Consider the following 18,925-nt stretch of genomic DNA (forward strand, 5'->3'; position numbering starts at 1 on the left):
GAAGCCAAGCAGCATGACAAAGCAAACAAGCTCATGTAGGATGAATAAGCACGGCCGCTACGTGTGTGTGTGTGTGTGTGTATATGGAGGGGGCCACGTTTTCGGCAAATGAGTGTTGCTGTTTGTGTAGTTAATGGCTACGTAAACATAACACCATTTGAATATTGTCCCATTCACTGCCATGCGTGTGTATTGTCTTGCAGCGCTCCGCTGCACCTGTCGAGGTGGCTTCATCCTACGTGCAGAATCCGAACCCAACGCCATTCCCTCCATGCGTGTCCATCCATGCGTATTTCCACGTATTTCCACATTTACAGGTGAAGTACTACCTCAAAAGTTCCTCCTTGCTCGACAAACTACTTTAAATGTTACATAAAAGAGGCTGAGGGCAGCAATATGCCAGGCCTGTCAATCAAAAGCCTAAGTGATGTGTACCGTATGTCCCATCACTTATGAATGAGATTTGCACTTAGGAGCAATGCGGCGTTCCTCAGGGACCGTGCACTTTTTTTTTTTTTTCACATCAGCGGTACATTCGCCAGGTACAACTTCTTTCCTCGACACTGTGGAGATCCTATAATACGAGGGAAGCAAATGAGTACATGTATTAATTCTCCCACGGCAATTAAACACACCACGGTGTCATTACTGTATAATGAGAACACATTATGATATATATGACCACATGTAATGAGCCCAGTCGCTTTTTTTTATGCGCTACATAAAATCATAACTCACATATCTATTCTTTACATACAGGCACGGGGCAAATAATCTTCTTAAATAATATTAATAATTGTTGTATAGCGTAGAAAACCTGTTTAGAACAATCTAAATACAGTTTTACAGACATTATTAGAGCCCTGTAGACATGAAATAACACCCCTACAGTCACCTTAACACTTTTGTGACTCAATATAATAAACATAATGTGTGTCAGAGGCGGACAGGAAGTGACATCACGGGGTTCAGAGTTGAGTTTTAGCCCTGTTGTGAGGTCATTCATTCACATCTAACACTACAGTAGCATCGCTGACACCTAGTGACCAAAGTGGAATACTACATTGTAATTAATGTCTCAATGCATAATTGATAATTGATATTTTTATGCTTGAAAATTTTAATTTAGGCCTGTCATTGGCTTGCCCGAAAACAGCTGGGATAGGCTCCAGCACCCTCCGCGAGCCTCGTGAGGAAAAGCGGTAGAAAATAGAATGAATGAAAAAAAAAATTAAAAAAAAAATAAAAAATAAAAATAAAATAAAATAAAATAAAATATTTAATTTAGGCCTACCATTGGTTTGCCCAAAAACAGCTGGGATAGGCTCCCGCACCCCCACGACCTTTGTGAGGATAAGCAGTAGAAAATGAATGAAAAATAAAAAATAAAATAAAATAAAATAAAATGTTTAATTTAGGCCTACCATTGGCTTAAAGGGGGCCTATTTTCCCCCCCATGACCCTTGTGAGGAAAAAGCGGTAGAAAATGAATGAATGAAAGTAAAATCAAATCAAATCAAATCAAATCAAATCAAATGTTTAATTTAGGCCTACCATTGGCTTAAAGGGGGCCTATTTCCCCCCCCATGACCCTTGTGAGGATAAGCGGTAGAAAATGAATGAATGAAAAATTAAATTAAATTAAATTAAATTAAATTAAATTAAATTAAATTAAATTAAATTAAATTAAATTAAATTAAATTAAATTAAATTAAATTAAATTAAATTAAATTAAATTAAATTAAATTAAATTAAATTAAATTAAATTAAATTAAATTAAATTAAATATTTGAAAATGTTTAATTTAGGCCTACCATTGGCTTAAAGGGGGCCTATTTTCAGCCCTTTCTATTGCGTCGTCTCATATTGCGTATAAAGCTGTCTAGAGCTTCCAGATTCTGCACCTATTTGTGCAGCGTTTCCATGGACTTCCTGCTTTCGACACAAATGGTCTGTTTTCATTTATTCCGCCTCCAGGCACGCCCACTCCGCTGTGATTGGTCACATTTCCGGATACATAGGTCTGCATAAACTTGACTTGACTTCCAAATATATATATAAGTAAACAGTTCTCTGTTTGGAGTGTTTCACCCACTCGTCCACCGTGCCAAAAAGAAGGAAAAGAGCAAATAGAGACGAGCGTGACCTTTTTTTCTTGGCCCTGTTTAGCGGCAGAGGACGTATGAGATTGTGGACGGGTAATGAACTGTCTCCACTCCATTGCGGCTATTATTTTGAAGGTCAACAGACGGGTCGAGACTGCCGTGATGACCGTTTGGCTTCCTGGTCTCGCTTCAGCGGGTCGCTCTCTCGTTCACTTTGGGATCACAAGTATTCAGTCATTTATTATTTATTAGTCATTATTTATATTATTATAAATAATGTATAAATAATAATACATAATAATAATTATTATAAATAATAATACAGTTATTATTTATATTATTAGTCATTTATATATATTATTCATTTTCTTATCGCCGCTTATCCTCACAAGGGTTGCTTGGGGATGCTGGAGCCTATCCCAGTTGTATTTGAGGCCAGCCAATCACAGGGCACATATGTGTTGTATACAGCATTATTTACAAATATCGGATTGTATTGCATTTTTATGCTAATATCAGGCCAAGAAATATCAGTATCAATAATTATCGGACATCCCTATTTTTAACTTTATTCTCAGAAAATTACAGCTGTTTTTATTTATTAATTTTCCACATGTTTCAAATTTTTTCTTGTATATTTCTTATAAAATTACAACTTTATCGCCATAATATTTTGCCTTTATTCTTATAATATTATACTTTTTCCTACCCATCAAATTTTCAAATTTTATTTGGTTTTGTTTCTCATATTAGGACTATTAAAATGACATTTTTTTCCCATGACATTACAAGTTTATGCTTGGAAAATTGTGACTTTTTTCTCATTAGAATATGACTTTTTTCTCAATATTTTGACTTTATTATCATAAAATTATTGCCGTTTTTTAAATGTCGGATTGTATTGCATTTTTATGCTCATTTCAGGCCGAGAAATATCAGTATCAATAATTATCGGACATTCCTATTACAGCTGTTTTTATTTATTAATTTTCCACATATTTAAAATGTTTTCTTGTACATTTCTTATAAAATTACAACTTTATCGCCATAATATTTTGCCTTTATTCTTATAATATTATACCTTTCTCCCCCATCAAATTTTTTAATTTTATTTGGTTTTATTTCTCATATTAGGACTACTAAAATGACATTTTTTTCCATGACATTACAAATTTATTCTTGAAAAATTATGACCTTTTTCTCATTAGAATATGATTTTTTTCTCAATATTTTGACTTTATTATCATAAAATTATTGCCGTTTTTTCCAAGTATTTCAGCTATCTTCTTATAAATCCTCCAGCTGTCTTCGGAGCGAGAGGCGGGGTACACTCTGGACTGGTCGCCAGCCAATCACAGGGCACATATAGACAAACATGTAAACTTATAAATATTAAATATTAATGTACTGAATGCACACACACACAAGCTGCAACTAATGAGAATGACACCCCCTTGTGGCGAAAAAATACAGGAGGCCACACAAGAGGCTGAAAGACTCGTTTCTAGGTACGCTGATATAGAACATCAGCAGCATTTCTTTTTCCATCACAACCCACTTTAAACATGAATTTGATTTAGCTTGTAAATCTTTACAGCGTAAAAGAAGCGAGAAGCGGTGTCAGTCGTTTCCAGATTTATCGCCGCTCCTTCTTGTTCGGGCTGCTGAAAACAGCCTCGTAAATGTTTTTGATGCACGGAAAATAAATTACACGCAGTGCGTCTGCTCAGCAAACGATAAATAATTCTCAAAAGTTCCATCATTCTTAGTCGTTTTGATGTATTTATGGCTTGGTAGTAGAAAGTAAGCTTGTAGTACAGGTGTGTATACTTCCTTATGGGCGTGGCTGTACGCCTGCTACACTCTTCTGTGTTTACGTAGCTAGACTCAGTGACGCTAACCAAGGTTCCGCCCATAAGCTCATTGATTGGCTGTGCCGTGACTCCATTAGACTTCCTTGTTTTATGCCTTGGCCGGGCATCCGTGTTCATCTGGGCGTTTGTTCTGCTTGGGTCACCTCAGCTGAAGTGATTTTAATACCACAGGTTTGATTTCCATTGACATTTGAATCTGTGTGTGCGCGCGTGTGTTTAGTGGAAAAAAAGTGGAGGTATCACTAAATGGTTCGGAACGCTTGTTTAACAGCCTTGTGAACTTTACCCAAAATAATACATACGGTGTGTACAAATTCTGTATTATGCAGATGTATTGTCTATACATTATGTTAGTTTGATATTATTTGTTTGTATGTGCATCAATGGGGCAAACCAAATGCTAGCTCACTGTCCATACATTTTGTATTGAGTGTGACTGCTAAATAACCCGCCATGGGGCCAAAAAAATAATTTATAATTATTGCAGAGCTAGAAAAACAGTTTAGAACATTCTAAATACAGTTTTTGACATTATTAGAGCCCCGTAGACATGAAATAACACCCCTACAGTCACCTTTACACTTACGTGACGCGATATATTAGACATAATAATTATAATCATAATTATTTCTCATTGGTTAGCACGCAGGCCACACAGCTAGGAGACCCGAGTTCAATTCCACCCTCGCCTCGGCCATCTCTGCATACGTGGGTTTTTTTCCGGGTACTCCGGTTTCCTCCCACATTCAAAAAAAAAAACATGCTAGGTTAATTAGCGACTCCCAAATTGTCCATAGGTATGAATGTGAGTGTGAATGGTTGTTTGTCTATATGTGCCCTGTGATTGGCTGGCCACCAGTCCAGGGTGTACCCCGCCTCTCGCCACAAAGACAGCTGGGATAGGCTCCAGCACCCACCACGACCCTTGTGAGGATAAGCGGTTCTGAACTGTTGACCTCAAGTACTGAAAATTCTCCAACTTCTTTATCTCTTCTCCCTGTAACCTCACTCTTCATTTTCGCTGAAACTCTTCTATCACACGTTTCTTCACCTCCTTTTCGCAATCTCCATTGTTTTGTTCTGAAGTGCTGACCCCAAGTAGTTAAGATTATCCACCTTTTGTATCTCTTCTCCCTGTAACCTCACTCTTCATTTTCACTGAAACTCTTCTATCACATGTTTCTTCACCTCCTTTTCACAATCTCCATTGTTTTGTTCTGAACTGCTGACCCCAAGTACTTAAGATTATCCACCTTGTGTATCTCTTTTCCCTGTAACCTCACTCTTCATTTTCGCTGAAACTCTTCTATCACATGTTTCTTCACCTCCTTTTCACAATCTCCATTGTTTTGTTCTGAACTGCTGACCCCAAGTAGTTAAAGATTATCCACCTTGTGTATCTTTTTTCCCTGTAACCTCACTCTTCATTTTCGCTGAAACTCTTCTATCACATGTTTCTTCACCTCCTTTTCACAATCTCCATTGTTTTGTTCGGAACTGCTGATCCCAAGTACTTAAGATTATCCACCTTTTGTATCTCTTTTCCCTGTAACCTCACTCTTCATTTTCGCTGAAACTCTTCTATCACACGTTTCTTCACCTCCTTTTCACCATCTCCATTGTTTTGTTCTGAAGTGCTGACCCCAAGTAGTTAAGATTATCCACCTTTTGTATCTCTTCTCCCTGTAACCTCACTCTTCTTTTTACACTTAATGTTAATCATGTTAAAATAGTCTCTAAAATTGCCTTTGAAGTTCAGCAATTTGCAGTTTATTTGAACGAATCAAACCCTCGACTCCCGAAGCGGTTGTCACGGTAACAACAAAGATGCTATTATTACAAGCCATATGATGATTTTGAAGACAGAATGACTTCCTGTGTGTGCAAGATGCTTAATACTGCTCTTTTGTGTGGAAAAAAAAAAAAACACTCACGGTACTCCCACAGAACACTGCAGCCCACATGCACAGGTCAGTGTAAAAAGTACCTTTGTACAACTCACTACTCATTATAAACACGCTTGTCTTATGAAAAGGACACGGCGTTAATGCATTCACACATGGCTAAACTCGCATTTGTCTGTGTGTGTGTGTGTGTGTGTGTGTGTGCAGTCGTGCGGGAAGCTGAGCTGCATTTAAATGTTTGTGTTGGTGGAAGGTTTCCCCCCCCTGGAGAAAAGACCATGAAGTGAAAACAACATAAAACGAAGCAATTTGTTCCTGGGCATTGTAGGAAACCATCTGTATTAAGCATCTGTATTGATTCATTGCTTTTTATGTCTTTTATCAAACATAACAACGTCTTAAATTAACAAGCTTTGTACATAGCATCAGTATATAAACCAGTGGTTCTCAACGAGTGGCTCGGGACCCAAAAAAAAGTGGGTAGGCTTCTTTCGGCTTTCACCACAGGAAATCAATCTCCTGTCTTCTGACACTAACTTACCCTTATGTCCTCCTTCACTACATCCATAAACCTCCTCTTTGGTTTTCTTGTACGCCTCCTACCTGGCAACCATCCTCTGGACAACCATCCCAAACATCTAAGTCTGGCCTCTCAGACTTTATCTCCGAGGCTTCTAACATGTAATATCCCTCTCATGTATTCGGTCCTGATCCTATCCATCCCGGTCACTCCCAATGAGAACCTCATCTCTGCGACCTCTAGTTCTACTTCCTGTCTTTTCCTCAGTGGCGCTGTCTCCAGACCAAAACAACATGGCCAGTTTTGTATACTATGATGTACTCCTTCCTGATCCTATCCATCCCGGTCACTCCCAATGAGAACCTCATCTCTGCGACCTCTAGTTCTACTTCCTGTCTTTTCCTCAGTGGCACTGTCTCTAGACCAAAACAACATGGCCAGTTTTGTATACTATGATGTACTCCTTCCTGATCCTATCTATCCCGGTCACTCCCAATGAGAACCTCAGCATCCGCATCTCTGCTACCACTAGTTCTACTACCTGTCTTTTCCTCAGTGGCACTGTCTCCAGACCAAAACAACATGGCCAGTTTTGTATACTATGATGTACTCCTTCTTGATCCTATCCATCCCGGTCACTCCCAATGAGAACCTCAGCATTTGCATTTCTGCTACCTCTAGTTCTACTTCCTGTCTTTTCCTTAGTGGCACTGTCTCTCGACCAAAACAACATGGCCAGTTTTGTATACTATGATGTACTCCTTCCTGATCCTATCCATCCCGGTCACTCCCAATGAGAACCTCAGCATCCGCATCTCTGCTACTTCTAGTTCTACTTCCTGTCTTTTCCTGAACTCTTCTATCACATGTTTCTTCACCTCCTTTTCACAATCTCCATTGTTTTGTTCTGAACTGCTGACCCCAAGTACTTGAGATTATCCACCTTCTGTATCTCTTCTCCCTGTAACCTCACTCTTCATTTTCGCTGAAACTCTTCTATCACACGTTTCTTAACCTCCTTTTCATAATCTCATTGTTTTGTTCTGAACTGCTGACCCCAAGTACTTAAGATTATCCACCTTCTGTATCTCTTTTCTCTGTAACCTCACTCTTCCACTCGGGTCCCTCTCATTCACACACATATACTCTGTGTTGCTGCGGCTAATCTTTATTTTTCTCCTTTTCCAGGGCAAATCTCCACTCTTGTAGCATCTCCTCCACCTGTTCCCTACTGGGTTATGGGGAGGGGGGGTCAGAGTCAGCGACAAACTAAAAACGACCAATGTCTGACTTTTTTTTGACAGTAAAAGGGCCAAAAATGTTCAATAATGTTGAATCCAAGTGCCCTAAAAATGTTTTTTGTGGTTTTACTGTGTGTGGGGGGGGGGGCATTGTGAGGTATCTGTGAGGTACAAGAACATTACACCCAGATCCAATAACTACATACTGGTACGTACTTGTGTCAGGGATCCCGTTGAAAGATTCATTGAATCCTACTCCCCGTAATTAAACTGTACCGCTTTAATTACCTCTACGCCTGACAGGGTAATCAAACAGATCGGGTTCAGCTCCGACGCTAGCTAACCTTTCCCTCAGGTGTCCCTTACAAGTACGCAGTCTTCAGTCAGGGATAACGTTACCCCCCCCACCCTCCGCGTCTGTCATTTCTGTCGCTTGCGTCATGGCTTTTTTTGTTTCGGATGGGATTTGCTGGCCGTACTGATTGTACTTCTCCACCGGAGTCAACAAAAAAGCTACAAAGTTATTTTTAGAGCGATGACCCAAGCTCAGTCCCTGGTAAAAGTAAGCTCGTGATCCCTCTGCTGGAAGGTTAATATGGCTGCAATGATCCAAGGACCGCCATCTGCCCGCATGGGTTGTCCTTTATGTTGACAGCAATAAGTTATTGTGATGCGTCTCAACATGATTTTTCCCTTTTGAACCCGCGCCGCGTAGAGGGCACGCTGCAACCAAGGAGGGCTGCCAGGAACATCCTCATGATCGATTGCAGGACGGTACGCCTCAATTCGGCCTTTGCGTCGTCCGCCGGGGACTCGCAAGAGCGAGATGCTTGTTAGAGTCTTTCAGGGCATTAATTCATTTACGCCCTTGTTCCCCTTCCCTCCCTCCCCCCGAGTTGATCTCAGCTTCTCCCTCACCAATTTTGTGTTCGGATTTGTTGGATCAACTGAGCTCGGACACAAGCACAAAAATGTATCCACTGGGACTTTAACTGGCTTAGAGTGGATTTACACTTTTGTATTAGCGGGGGTAAGCTTCTATTATGCTGCCTGTGTGTCTCGGGAAAGGTAGAATTCTTTATTCTTGTGTTCATTCGGGATCGGGATCGGGACACCCCTAATTCCAGTTGTCGCATCATTGGCTTTATGATGCTCAAAGGTAAAGACATCCTAACGAGCCAGATGGAGCGAGAAGGCCAAAAAAGATGAGCAAAGCCTTAAGGCTAGTCTGCTGTCCTAAATGTACAGATGTTGCTGAAGACCATGTTGACTTTCCTGCGAAGTTGTGGACCAGAAATAGAAACAGTATTTTTATTTATTTTTTATTTTTTATTTTTCGTTTCAGCCTTTCATCCACATGGAAACGGCGATCTCAGTTGCTGGCACCAGCATCTTTTAAAATAAATACAAGCACAGTCAGCAAAACACGTTAATATTTTTTTTTCCAGTTCATTTCTAGGAGGATGAAAATAACCCCCCCCCCCCATCCCCCCATCCCACCCACCTCACCATGGCCGAACTCCTACAAGGGTGTCAGTTCTGGCTTTTCTGCCCATATGATGAATCGTTGGCTGTGTGAAAACCCATTCTACTCGAACAAAGAATTTGATTTATATCTTTTATAGTATTTGATGTGGAATTATAATTTTATAGGCTTTGTTTATTAGAATAAAAAAACAATAACAAGTGCAATGTTTTTTTTTTTTTTATTATTTTTTTAAAATTAATTATTTTTATTTTTATTAATTAATTCCTGAATTTAAACTGATAAATAATCTAAAATAAAATCACATTTTAGATTGATTCATATTGATGATGCGTCCAACTATTTAAAAGTAACATTATCTATATCGCCGAATCTGGCATCGTATTTACTTGGTATCGAATCGACACCAAATCTAGCGGTATCGTACACCACTAGCAAAGATGGCTACTCTTTACATTGTTTTGCCTGTCGTCTTCTCACTGTTTTCTACCACTAAACAATTGAATGTAGGCTAAAATTATTATTAGTATATAAAATAGTAACATTCCGCGAAGTAATGTGAATTACTAAATGTGAAAAAAATACGTTTTGTAAATTAAAAAAAAAAGTTTCAGTCAGGCGCATGTATAGACGACCTGTTTTTGCTGGGGTCCTGTTTGCTAGCAAGAGGACGCTAACCGGTAAGTGCTAAAAATAACAGCTACGTTACATTAAGTACTACTTTCCCGTGTCTTTATAGAATATTTAACGAGGTGAAACTCACTATATACATCTTTATTCCTAAATTAGCAAGTCTTTTCACAATGTTAAGTGCTAAATGTATTCTTTTATTTCATTCAAGGTAGCGTTACCCAGCGAGCAGTTTCAGTAGGGATCCAAATAAATACCGGACTTTTTCCAATTAGGCATCTGAGGCTTGTATGCATTATTCAAACCCAAGCAGCAGGACTGAACAGTGATCAATCATGTGTGTTTGTCCCCCTGTTAGCGCTGAGAAAACACTGAAGCCTAAGCACCATGCACACACGTAGAAAAAAAATGTTTTTTTTTTTTTAAATGGCTGCAGCTACCTTGCTTTGATTGATGGCACTAGGGAGATGACATCATCAAAAAAAGTCCTTGGTGCAAGCGGGATTCTGTGGTTGTGTGATTACAAAGTTATACCGCTAAGAGTGTATATTTGTTGTGTTGTGTGTGTATTTTTGACATCTAAGGTGCTGTTGGCAGTGTCAGAGGTGAACAGGTGTTTGTTGCTGGATGAATGAAGAGATGACATGGATTTATGACCGTGGGGCTGTGTTGGACCATTATATTGAAGGCCTCTGCTGCCCACTGTGGGTGGATGGGTGCGTTGTGTGAACCTTGACATGGCCGCCATCTATAAATAGCCATAAGGAAGAAGAAAAAAAAAACATGAACACACTGGTGCAATCATGTGTTTCCTCCATTTTATTGACTACACTGAGTCCCTACGCTCACACTTGGTGGGTTCTGCACCTTCCCCAAATTTGAATATAACAAATAACACCTTTTTAAAATTGCATTATCATAACATAGAAGGAGAAAAGTTCATTAGTATTTTGCACATCTTGTATAGGAGTTTTCTTTTTATACAAAAGCATCCCCGTGTGTATCGCTACATCAGTATTCAGCAATACTGTCCAATATCAAAGTACAATAATGATGCCTTTTTAATTGGTTGTGTTGACAAGCAATATAATAACTCTGCAATAATTGAGTCCTTGACGCTCTGTTCATTTTGTTTTTTGTGCAGAGTGAAGACACCGCAATGAAGGGCACCAGTCATCGCTTCTTTGCTTTCATAAAGTGCTGACAACTTTGGGTAAGGAATGTAATCAAGTTTTAAAGAGACTATGACTGTTTTTTCACGTGACATTGTGATCTAAGAAAAGGGAATGTAGTTGCAAAATTATTCACATTTTACAGTCCATGTTGTAATATTTTGTAGATCTCATGACATCGTCCCCGTAAAGATGTAATAAATTTGTTGGCAATTAAAAAAAAACATGCACTTCATCCTATTTAGCAGAGCCAGAGAGCCTATTAGATAACTGCTAAGAATGCCATGGCCTCCAGGGGGCACCAAAAATTCGCAAAAAATTGTTTATTCATTCATTCATTTTCTACCGCTTATCCTCACCAGGGTCACTGGAGGTGCTGGAGCCTATCCCAGCTGATTTCAGGTGAGAGGCGGAGTACACCCTGGACTGGTCGCCAGCCAATCACAGTTCACATATAGACAAACAACCATTCACACTCACATTCATACCTATGGACAATTTGGAGTCGCTAATTAGCATGATAGCAACCTAGCATATTTTCGCAATGTGGAAGGGAGCCTATCCCAGCCGTCTTCAGGCGAGAGGCGGGGTACACCCTGGACTGGTCGCCAGCCAATCACAGTTCACATATAGACAAACAACCATTCACACTCACATTCATACCTATGGACAATTTGGAGTCGCTAATTAGCATGTTAGCAACCTAGCATATTTTCGCAATGTGGAAGGGAGCCTATCCCAGCCGTCTTCAGGCGAGAGGCGGGGTACACCCTGGACTGGTCGCCAGCCAATCACAGTTCACATATAGACAAACAACCATTCACACTCACATCCATACCTATGGACAATTTGGAGTCGCTAATTAGCATGTTAGCAACCTAGCATATTTTTGAAATGTGGGAGGGAGCCTATCCCAGCTGTCTTCGGGCGAGAGGCGGGGTACACCCGCGACTGGTCGCCAGCCAATCACAGTGCACATATAGACAAACAACCATTCACACTCACATTCATACCTATGGACAATTTGGAGTCGCTAATTAGCATGTTAGCAACCTAGCATATTTTTGGAATGTGGGAGGGAGCCTATCCCAGCCATCTTCAGGCGAGAGGCGGGGTACACCCCTAGACTGGTCGCCAGCCAATCACAGTTCACATATAGACAAACAACCATTCACACTCACATTCATACCTATGGACAATTTGGAGTTGCTAATTAAGCTAGCATGTTTTTGGAATGTGGGAGGAAACCGGAGTCGGAAAAAATGTTGTGGGATTGGCGTTTGTGACTTGTATTTCCTTACAGGCAATTTATACTGTCTGTGAAACATTTGGAGCGTTTCTTGAAATGCTGCCTTATCAACCCTATTAAAGAGCAGCATTTTTTGGCGTGTTTTTTTTCCAGGTGGAAAAATAAGCGTGATGGATAGTTTGTGGGCAAGTTCGTTTTGTTGCCACTACTTTCGATCAAATTCGGTAAGAAAACTAAGAAAGCGACAACATGACTGACAAGAGGTCTCACGCCACGCAGTACAGTTATATACAACCACAACAATAAACATATAGTTAAAGTAATACCCTTATGAGAGTACAATGTTCGATAAATGAAGACTACCACAAGTGCCCTTTGGTGGCGAACGCCGTGGTGTACTTTCTACGAAAAGGTGACACCGATAATGATGTGTCTCTCTGATGTGCTGACAGCGTCAGAAGGAAGGAGCTGCCGGGGCCTCAGACTACGTCCACGCTGTTGTTGGGATGATTGAGCGGACATGTTTTGTGACAAATTGGAAAAGGGAAAATACAGCAGCAGGCAGTGACAGCTCAGGGATGAGGCAGCTGCTCGAGTCAATCAGCTCGCTAACTGTCGGGACTGGTTGACAATAGTACAGCGCTGGAATACTTAAGGACTCTTAAGTGCAAAGCATAGGATTGATATATAAAAGTACTTTTGTAGGACTAAATCCTTCATACACTCACTGGCTACATCCATTGTATCTGTACTGAGCAATGACATGGTCTGTTTATGTACTTCACTGGAAAGGCTCAAACCAGGATTATACTTCTGTGTAGTCACCAGGCCGTCCCCTCGGATGCCGTGTTGACGCTTTTACAGCTCTTTGTCCGGGTTGAGTGCAACTATCGTCGACCGTTTAGCTTGTTAGCTTCCTCCATCACAAGCAATTGTCATGTTTACTGCAAATGTTGAACTGAAATCGGTGTAGAAGCATTCAGAAAAGTGGGTGGGGTGACAACAACCGGATATGACGTCACATGAAACCTTTTGAAAGGGTACCAGAAGCTACCCAGCATGCCTTGTGGCATGGGTATTGCACGTAGATACTTAGTCAAGACTTATGACTTGAAAATACTTTTCAGTGAACATGTCGAGTAAAATGCGTCACCTATTCAAAGTATTCCGCTAAGGTGATTAACTTAAAATTTTTATTTTCTAATGCCCACAAGGCATGCTGGGTAGTCCAACCGCAACAACACTATGAACAATAATAATTATAATAATAATAACAAGAATAATCCAGACAAACACTGCAAAATGTTGGGATAAATGGTACCGGAAGCTACCCAGCATGCCTTGTGGCATGCGTTTGCACGTAGATACTTAGTCAAGACTTGACTTGAAAATACTTTTCAGTGAATGTGTTGACTATTCAAAGTATTCCGCTTAGGTGATTAACTTAAAATTATTTCTTAATGCCCACAAGACATGCTGGGTAGTCCAACTGCAACAACACTATGAACAATAATAATTATAACAATAATAACAATAATAATCCAGGCAAACACAGCAAAATGTTGGGAGAAATGGTACCGGAAGCTACCCAGCATGCCTTGTGGCATTGGTATTGCACTTAGATACTTAGTCAAGACTTGTGACTTGACTTGAAAATACTTTTCAGTGAACCTGTCGTCTACTCAAAGTATTCTGCTTAGGTGATTAGCTTAAAACTGTTATTTCCTATTGCCGCAAGGCATGCTGGGTAGTCCAACTGCAACAACACTATGAACAATAATAATAATAACAATAATAATCCAGAGAAACACAGCAAAATGTCGGGAGAAATGGTACCGGAAGCTACCCAGCATGCCTTGTGGCATGGGTATTGCACTTAGATACTTAGTCAAGACTTATGACTTGACTTGACTATGACACAGTGAGTATTGGTGATGCAAACTGATGCCACACAACAATTCCAGTATTAATGTTTTCTTTTAAATATCACCCAGGCTTGATGACTTGCTGCATGCCACTCATGACGATAATCGATCCCCCCCCCCACATCGCTCCTGTGTACCGTAAGTCATCAACTTTCAGGTCAGTCAGTTCATCATCTTTGCATAAAAAAACCCTTTTTAAAAAGAACATTTCACACAGCTTCCTGCCACTTTCAAATCAAATTTGCATGTCCAAGCCCACATGCCGGACACGGTGCAAATAATTCATCATCTCCATATGTGATTGCCATTAAAGGTGCATGCGTATGTACATACATAACCCATACGCGACACCTGCGGTAGTGCGGCTTTTTAACCTTCACGCAGTATTTCCTCCGCACAGGTTTAAAGCCCGGTATTTGTGCGGCAAAGCCTCCCTTTAAATCAATGCGGCGCTATTGATCACTCGTCCCTGGGAGGAAGGGACATGGCAGGGAAATCAATTACACATATGCAGTGCATAATCAAATTTCTGAAAAACGCTTGGCTAAGGGGAAATGTTCAACCGACACACACACACACACACACACACACACATGCTCTACGGGGAAATATCATTGCTCTCATTGCTCTTTGAACAATATTCACTACAAGCAAGAGCTTAGTGAGAGTGAGAGAGAAACTAGTACATCAGTGTAGGTAATGATCTGGGAGATAATAAGGGATACATAATTTAATATCTCTATTTATTCATTTAAGACCAGGGAGTGGGTAGATCATTACATATTGATAACGGATGACTAAGATGGGTTTTGATTACTTGGAGGCATGCAGGTGTGTCAGGTGGTTTTAGCGCTCTCTCTTGCAAGTGGTCCAAAAAAAGGATCAAGGTGTCTTGGTTTCGAACCGGGATCAGGTTGCGTGAATGCGGGTCGGATCGAGTCGTTATATGTTATATGTGTGTGAATGGACAAAACAATGTACACTGACTTATTTGCTGCCCGCCATTGTAATGTTAAACAGAACTACGGTGGCCCTTAAGGTTCATACTGGGTCAATACTTGATTGATTAATGAATTTGATTAATTAATAACATTCATTCATTTTTTACTGCTTATCCTCACAAGGGTCGCAGGGGTGCTGGAGCCTATCCCAGTTGGTACACCCTGGACTGGTCGCCAGCCAATCACAGGGCACATATGTGTTGTATACAGCATTTTTTTTATTGTATATTGCATTTTTATGCCGAGAAATATTGGTATCAATATTTATCGGACATCCCTATTTTTAACTTTATTCTCAGAAAATTACAGCTGTTTTTATTTATTAATTTTCCACACATTTCAAATTTTTTCTTGTACATTTTCTTCTTATAAAATTACAAATTTATCGCCATATTTTGCCTTTTTTCTTATAATATTATACCTTCTCCCCCCCAATCAAATTTTCGAATTTTAGTTGGTTTTGTTTCTCATATTAGGACTATTAAAATGACATTTTAGAGCCTGGAGTCTGGAACCTATCCCAGCTGTCTTCGGGGCGAGAGGCGGGGTACACTCTGGACTGGGTCGCCAGCCAGCCAATCACAGGGCACATATAGACAAACAACCATTCACACTCACATTCATACCTATGGACAATTTGGAGTCGCTAATTAACCTAGCATGTTTTTGGAATGTGGGAGGAAAACATGGAAACTCCATGCAAACGCCACACAGAGATGGCCGAGGGTGGAATTGAACTCTGGTCTCCTAGCTGTGAGGCCTGCGCGCTAAACACTCTACACCGTGCAGCCTAATTAATGAGTTCATTAGTAACATTTTATGTTGTGTATCAAACAGACACATCACATGGTTGTTTGACGTGTATACTAGGTGCAAGACGGCGTGCTAGCATGAATTAACTTGAGGTTATGCACCGCTCGAACTCAGCACAGACGTAAACGGCATCAAACCTCGCTTTTATGTGTAAACACACACACACAGCATCAGCATTTGGAAACAACAATGAGGTAAAAGAAGAATAGAGGGGAAAATTGCCTGTTTGCGGGAGAATGAGAAAGCTATACAGAGCACACAAGTATGGTGCGTTCAAGGACGCCGAACAACATGGGAGAATGCTTGGAGAACAATGAAACTAAACAACATAATCATATAATTGTGAGATATTGAACAGCCAGGTTTTTCACTTCTTGATGTTTATTTTTAAAATTAAAATAATTATTTAAAATTTGTAAAAATTAGTAAAAAATTATAAAAAAAATAGTACAAAATTAGTAAAAAATAAAAATATTTTAATAAATATTTTAAAAATTATGCATATATAAAAAATATAAGTCAAGTTACTTAGTTATGGGCTCTATACCCATATTTGCATATATTTGTTTGCAGTGCAGGTGTGTGGCGTCTTCCTAGTTACAAAAAGTTAAATATTCTGTGGTTATCATCACACTTTTCAACTTGACCAACACTGGCACCTGTCCATAAACTCCAACAAAAGGATCTTTTGGTGTGTGTGTGTGTGTGTGTATGTGTGTGTGTGTCCTGCAGCTTTCACTACCCACACAAATCAGTGTTTACGCAATGGAGCAAGCCGCTTGCATTCTCCAGCCTGTAGCAAGCAATAAGACCGCCGGTGGCCACTTCACCTCTCCTCCCCTCTCCTCTGCTCTCGTCGGGAGGTGCCGCAGCCCGAGTGCGCCCCTCTGCTCCTTATGTAGTGTGCAGCGGGACGCTCCGTCCACGCACTTGCCTTTTACGCGCACGACGCGATCGCAACAAGCGAGCACTTTGGATGGAGGCGGGACTCTTATTTTTCCCCCCCTCTCTCTATCTCTCTCTCTCCGTGTTCCTGAATGATGCCTTGACTCCACTCCGGTGATTATTTGAAGGAATGACATTTTTCTGAACCCCCCCACCACCACCTCACCTCACCACCACCAACCCCTCCCCGATACTTCCTCTCGACTCGACAACATGAGGAGAGCGCGTTTTTTGCGCGGCGTCCGTGGATCGCTCTCGGTCGTGGCCGCTTGACTACACTGGATTTTGGGGAGGGGGGGGTGGGATCCCGGGTCGCTTCCTGCTTGGAAGAAGACGACTTTTCATGAACAAATGTGAATTATATCGGCAAGGTAGGACTACACTTTGTTTACATTTAATATTGCATGTGCAGGTTGCTTTTAATAAATAAATTGTAGTGTAATGTAACAGGTTTTCATGTTATACTATTACTATTATACTATTTTTTTTACAGAAATGTCACTTTTATGCTAATAATCAGTCATCTTAGTGAAACTATGTTTACACTTTATTATAGGTATTATAGCATGTAATTCATAAAGAAAACCAGGAACTCGTTTAGTTCCTGTTTATTTTTTGCGCTTGTATACACCGTAAATTGTCTTTTAATGTGTGTGATTATTCGTTGCAAAGCAGTATATTGACTTTTAAAACAAAATGATTGATTCCGGCCAACACCTTCCCACAGAGGTGATGAAGAGGGGCCATTAACAGTAGAGTGAATTTGTAATACCTGAAATGATGTTTCATGTTTCCGTCATCAACACAACTCTTTGCTCTATTTCCTCAGCCATGGAGGGACTTGCCTTAAGAGGACCGAACGACCATTTTTAGAATTTTATTTTTTATTTTTTACAATTGTAACATCAACGTCTGCTCCCTTTTGGCCTTTTCGTCACCATGGCTGAGAAGCTGGGATCCGCAGGGGTCAAGCCCACCAACATGCGCTCCACTTCCACAATACCCCCAGAACCTATCGACATCATCCGCACCAAAGCCCGCTCCCGCCGTGTCCGCCTTAACGTCGGGGGTCTCAACCATGAGGTCCTGTGGCGGACTCTGGACCGGTTACCCAGGACTCGGCTCGGCAAGCTGAGAGACTGCAACACTCACGAGTCCCTGATGGAAGTGTGCGACGACTACAGCCTGAACGAGAATGAGTATTTCTTTGACAGGCACCCGGGGGCCTTCACTTCCATCTTGAATTTTTACCGCACGGGTAAATTACACATGATGGAGGAGATGTGCGCCCTTTCATTTGGCCAGGAGTTAGACTACTGGGGGATTGATGAGATCTACCTGGAGTCCTGCTGCCAGGCCCGTTACCACCAGAAAAAAGAGCAGATGAACGAGGAGCTGCGCAGGGAAGCGGAGACCATGAGGGAGCGGGAGGGAGAGGGAGAGTTTGATAACACCTGCTGTCCGGACAAGAGGAAGAAGCTGTGGGATCTCCTGGAGAAGCCCAGCTCTTCTGTGGCTGCCAAGGTAGGGCAACAAAACCGGGAGTGTGATCACACCACTACATCTCCCGAGTTTACAGTTTTTCCCTTGAGAATCATGAAACTGGATCTGGTTCTTCATCTGTTTGGAGGTCAAGCTTATTATTATTATTATCAGGCGATAATTAGGACTAATAAAGTCAATATCCACGTATACATGGACACAAATAGTCCAATTGCATTCAGTTTATTTGCTCAAACGGAAAGAATTTAACCATTGTATACAACTGATTCCGATAAAGTATCAATCCGAATGATCATATAATCGGATTCACAGGGGTGGAATATTCCTTTCCCCAATCCAATTAGCCACGTTTACATGGACCCAAATAGTCCAATTGCATTCGGTTTATTCTCTCAAACAGAAAGAATTGAACCTTTGTATACACCTCATTCCGAAAGAAAAGTGCCAATCCAAATGAACATACAATCGCATTCACAAGGGTGGAATATTCCTTTCCGATATCCGATCGAGGTATCTTGTACCCGCTCAAACGGAAAATTGTCAGGGTGCGTTCTTCT

At 40.7% G+C, this 18,925-nt stretch overlaps 1 protein-coding gene across 2 annotated transcripts in view; it reads left to right on the plus strand.

Annotated features, from left to right (window-relative positions):
- The first annotated feature begins 16,429 nt into the window (after positions 1-16,429).
- Positions 16,430-18,925, plus strand: part of kcnb2b (potassium voltage-gated channel subfamily B member 2b) — a 99,510-nt gene continuing 97,014 nt past the window's right edge. The window contains exons 1-2 of one of the 2 annotated variants that reach the window (XM_058060161.1): positions 16,430-17,236; positions 17,695-18,389. In XM_058060161.1, coding sequence (XP_057916144.1) covers positions 17,805-18,389 — 585 coding nt within the window. In that variant the 5' untranslated portion in view covers positions 16,430-17,236; positions 17,695-17,804. Of the gene's footprint in view, positions 17,237-17,374; positions 18,390-18,925 lie in introns of those variants that run through there. The other variant, XM_058060162.1, reaches the window with a different exon arrangement.

This window comes from Doryrhamphus excisus, chromosome 21 (assembly GCF_030265055.1).
Source record: "Doryrhamphus excisus isolate RoL2022-K1 chromosome 21, RoL_Dexc_1.0, whole genome shotgun sequence".
Taxonomy (NCBI): Eukaryota; Metazoa; Chordata; class Actinopteri; order Syngnathiformes; family Syngnathidae; genus Doryrhamphus; species Doryrhamphus excisus.